Source organism: Scylla paramamosain, chromosome 3 (assembly GCF_035594125.1).
Source record: "Scylla paramamosain isolate STU-SP2022 chromosome 3, ASM3559412v1, whole genome shotgun sequence".
In the NCBI taxonomy this organism is placed as follows: domain Eukaryota; kingdom Metazoa; phylum Arthropoda; class Malacostraca; order Decapoda; family Portunidae; genus Scylla; species Scylla paramamosain.
In genome coordinates, this window is record NC_087153.1 from 20,001,589 (window position 1) to 20,007,093 (window position 5,505).

Consider the following 5,505-nt stretch of genomic DNA (forward strand, 5'->3'; position numbering starts at 1 on the left):
GATGTTATACCTGAAATTTGGTAAATAGAAGTTCATTATATCAAGGGTTTATTGTACATATCAACTTATTCCCCTTTTATTTTATAGTGCACTGTATTTTTTAATTAAAATATCATGTACTATACATATAATAACTGTTTTTTATTGTCTTAAAGTGAATTGCTTAGTAAATGTGAGATGCATAGTTTAAGATTTAAACTATAAATATAGGTAGTTCTGATCCTTATAAGGATGGTTTCCCATATTCACAGATTTTAACTATTTGCAGGAGGTTCTGGAATGTAACTCCCACAGATGGCAGGGAAACACTGCATATCTTCCCTCCCACAACAGCGATGCACTTATGCACTTAATGAATTGGGCCAAGATAATTAGTGAAAGCTTTCTGTGTTAAAGAGATGCAGCTAGTGGGCCAATATATATACTGATCGTTCAATTAATCCTTTATGTCATAAAACTTCTCAGAAAAAATCTAGTGAATAATTTTTCCTCTCTCACTGCACTGTCCTTGATCTAAATTACATATTAAAACTACACATGATAGTGTAATGATCAGTATGCTTGGCTCACAAACCATATATATATATATATATATATATATATATATATATATATATATATATATATATATATATATATATATATATATATATATATATATATATATATATATATATATATATATATATATATATATATATATATATATATATATATATATATATATATGCTTGGCTTTGTCTCCAAACTCTCCCCCATAGAGAGACTGTATTAACCTGCAGAAATAAAGCTATCATTCAGGGAAACTGGTTTGTTTGCCAAACAAACATTACATTGCTGAATATTCTGTGGCACCAAATGCTTTGTCAGGAATTGTGGCAATGATATTTCAATCCTTGTCTTTGCATCCTACAATTTGTATGCTGAACATAAACCTTATCAACAAGTTTCTTGAGCTTCATATACTTTTATACATATTACACAAAGTCCATGACAACTGAAAAAACTATGCAAATAATGCAATGTAGCAGTAGCATCAAGGTAACACCAGTCTGCTACTAGTACTGCTGCTATCCACCTTCTGACCTGCTCAGATGAAGCAGAAGCATTGTCCTCTTCAAAAGAATCCTCAGCCACCACACCCGACCGCTCATTGCTGTGGTAGTGTTGGGAGTAGAAGTTGGGGTAGTGGACAGGAGGAATGACACTGCCCTCACTCTGTGTTGAAAATATATGCTGCCATAAGATGGAGAAAATACTGAATCTGATACTGACAGAAATAAAGAACAAAATTGTTTACAAAAATTTTACCATAATTGTTTATAATATCAAGCAAATCTACAGAACATAGGACAACTCTACAACAAGCAGGCTCCAGGCTCCAGGCTGGCAAGCTTGAATAGTCTACACATCATATAAACTTTTGACTGAATAAAGATTCAGATGGATCCATGCTATTTTACAGGATTTAAGCTTTTAACAATGATACAAGTTCCCCATCAAAGGGACAACAAACTAAAGACAAGTATGCAATCTCCTTCACTTTGTGTGCCTTCTTGTTGCAGTAAAATAATGCTCAGCTTCATTTATCCAATTTTCATGGTTTAAACGAAACCTTTTTTATCAAAGATAATATAAGTTGTGGGATTTAGTTCACAATCAAATCAACATTTCTCTATTTTACCTACATCTGACATCTCTATTCATATGAATTTTTCAACAGCTACCCACCCACCAAGAGAAGAGTGCTGTGGAGATCTCTATCACCCACAATAAGTCCCTGAAATGCCTAAATAAACTTGGGATTCATGTCAAATAAAAACAAAACTCACTGGGACATAGTACACATTTGCAAGAGTCCAAGGCAAGACTATCCCACCATCTGTGTACCATGGAATGCTCCCAACAACTGGAGTTACCCACAACTGAGCTGCACTTGGTGCCAATAACCACTCATTCTCAGATACCCAACTCCTAAGCAAATCAATGCTGCATCTGATTACCACTAGGACAATACTTAGTAAAAATTAACAAAGGTGGGGAGTTCCTCAGTCTATTACCATTACTGGGTAGGATACAGATGGAGAAATAGTACAAAAGACAGTTCAGTATTTGGTACAGTAGAGAACACTAACCCTCACCTATAGAAAGAGATCAGCCATCAATACTTTCAAAGGAATAATTTCATCACTGTAATCAGTTTCAGGTCCCTTCAATAAACCTTGCATGTCACTAGGTCATGGACCATGCTTCTATGAAAAGGCACAGATCAATGCCTCTTATGAAAGAGCACAGAGTTGATCAGGAATGAAAAAAAAAACTTAACTGACTTTGGAATCAAATATCTAAACTACATCTCTGTAAAAAAGATAGGGAGACTGAAAGAAATTTAATTGGAAAACATTCTATACAACATGGACAACCAAGGTCATGTGACCTTCTTAACATAATTCCTCCTATCAAATCACAATCTAAAAGCTTAAACACCTGATACATTGAGGCTCCTACACACATTATGAACAAATGGTTCCCAGCCTTTTTTAGGAGATTAGTACAATGCCATGTTAACCTTCACATTATCATCCAAACATCAATTTAAAAAGCTAAATACTTATCAAGTGAATTTACACATGCTTCAACACTCAAATGCAGAATCCTGCACACAAACTTGACATGCCTTTGACAACTTTTTTATTGTCATATAAGAGAAATAATAAATCACCACCTCATTTCCTTCCTTCTTATGTTGCTTAGTGTTTTGAGAACATGCTGCCATACATACATAGCACAACACAAGTACAAAAATTAAGAGTGAAACATTGTGATAACAAGGAATAAATATGTTTCATGTGACAGCATAGGAAGTGAAGCACAAGAAGTATAAGTGGCTAGGTGTACAAGCCACACACCTACCTGGCTTGGTCTCAGGTTCAACACCCGGGCTTGGCGGGGCACGGCGGCCATGCCTGCTGCTAATGACCTGGCCTGTACCTGGTTGATTCGGGCTTCATCCTCAGCCGTCAAAAGCTTGTTGTTGATAATTCTGTGCCATCACCAGGGAATGGAACAGAAGGGAAGGGGAGGTGAAGAGAAAAAAGACAGTGGGTAAGGATATAAGAACTTCTGAAAATATGCAATAAAGGGAGAATGGAAAAAGGAAGATGAAAATGAAATTTAGGAGATTACAAGGAGGTTGGTGGGTTCCCCTTGTTACTAATACTGTACATACTGTATATGGATGAATAAAGCTACAAAATATCTTTTATCTTGCCTCCTTAAAAAAAAGTCAATACTGACCTTCATTAGCATCCTTAAAAATTTCATCAGATACAAAACAAAACTGCTGTTATAGTGACTTAAACACTCCATATCATCTGTCAGCCCCTGCAGGCTCCACACTGAATAAAAGGGTCACACCTGTCAGTACAGCAGTCATGTGAACCTTTATGACTTGTCTCACAGTACTTGCACACAACCAAAATATATAAATGACCACATATTTTACACTTCCCTCAGCTTGTTAAGTGTGGTTCAACAGCCCCCACAACAAATGATCTGTCTCATTGTAGCAACAGCATGTCTTTATCAACTGCACACACACATACACACACACACACACACACACACACACTAGCTCTAATTTTGTATATCATTTTATGTAAATTATATGCTAAATGACCAAAGAAAATATATGTCTGTAAATGATGCTACAGTCATGAAGATAATCATGCAAAATGAAAAGTGGAGAATTATCAGAAAATTCTGAATATAATGGAGCCAATCTGATTATTAACATGAATATGACGGAGTCAAGATTGATAAATGGAGCTAAGAAATAGCATATGTTGGAAATGGGACAAGAGGATAAAGAAACAAAGATGGGTGGTCGTAGAATAAAGTGATAGAGTGAGAGAAACTTGGAAGTAGCACTAGAGAAATGAATATGATTACTTCAAGAACTAAATAAATGTTGATAAATTTGAAAGTGGTGTATATATATATATATATATATATATATATATATATATATATATATATATATATATATATATATATATATATATATATATATATATATATATATATATATATATATATATATATATATATATATATATAGCTGGTTGTGATGAAAAAAATTGATCATGATAACTGATAAATCGGTAACAATAACCTTATCAGTGATGACTGATAATTGGCAATGAATTTATTGCCCAATAACCAATAACTGATAAATTTATAAATCTAAAATTCCTATACCACCGATAACAATGAGTGTTTTTGAGCTTGTTACCTATAAAAAACACGAAAATTGATGCAAAGCACTCTATAATGGGAAAGAAAAGGACATTGCAAGAAAAGTGTATAATGAGTGTTTTATAGTTCAAAAGAACCACAAGGCAAAAAATGCAAAAACTAGTGTATATGAAGAAGTTTCGTAGATACCAAAATGCTGAAACTCATGAACAACACTCTTAATTGAGAAACAGAACAATCTTACTAAATGTGTGTATTTTGAGTGCTTTTCACATTCTTAGTTACCAAAACCCCAAATTGCATGCGAAACCAGCTTAATGTGGGAAAAAAATGACATTACCAGAAAAAAAAATGTCTTTTGAGTGTTTTTGAGCGTGTTAGGCAATAAAGCACTAAAAAGGGGGGCAATCACATTACATTGGAATAAAACCAATTTTTAATAAGAACTTGCCTTTAAGTCTTTTTGAGCTCCTTATATACCAAAACACTAAAACGCATGCAAAATATACTTTATGGTGAAACAGAATAACATTACCAAAGACATGTGTTTTTAGTGTTTTTGATCATGTTATCAATAAAAACGCTTAAATGACATTATCAGAAAAACGTCTTTTAAGTGTTTTTGAGCGTGATATGCAACAAAGCACTAAAAACCAGAAAAATCACATAACTTGGGAATAAAACCAACTTTTACGAAGAACTTGCCTTTAAGTGTTTTTTTTAACTCCTTACATACCAAAACGCTAAAACGCATGTAAAACACCCTTTATGGAGAAACAGAATAACTACCAAAAATATGTATTTTGAGTGTTTTTGATCATGTTACTTATAAAAACGCTTAAATACATGTAAAGAACCCTATGTTCCTATAAGAAAAGGACATTAAGAAAATCGTGTATTATGAGTGTTTTTAAGTTCCTTAAGTACTAAAAAGCTAAAACACACAAATAACACTTTATAGAGAGAAAAAAAAAAATTGTTATTCATCTTCATAGGTACCAAAATTCTGGAAAAATTCAGGGAAATTTTGTAAAAGAAATTCATTATAAAAAAATAATTTTAGCTTTCTTCCGGAGTTATGTACCAAACCCTGAACTGCATGCAAAGCCACCTATATGGAGAAATTACTCGACTTTACCAGAAACCTGTCTTTTGAGTGTTTGTTTTTTTCAGCAATTTCAACAATATTATTGAAAACGTGTCTTTTCAGTGATTTACGTAGAAAAACGCTAAAACGGATGCAAACCA

General features: G+C 33.4%; 1 protein-coding gene across 1 annotated transcript; it reads right to left on the minus strand.

Annotated features, from left to right (window-relative positions):
* Positions 1-356: 356 nt before the first annotated feature.
* On the minus strand, positions 357-3,992 carry LOC135092598 (uncharacterized). Its single transcript, XM_063991207.1, has 2 exons — positions 2,914-3,992; positions 357-1,218 (listed from the first exon to the last, which is right to left on the minus strand). Exons 1-2 carry the CDS (start codon positions 2,962-2,964, stop codon positions 940-942), a joined length of 330 nt encoding a protein of 109 aa, XP_063847277.1. The 5' UTR covers positions 2,965-3,992; the 3' UTR covers positions 357-939.
* Positions 3,993-5,505: the final 1,513 nt, after the last annotated feature.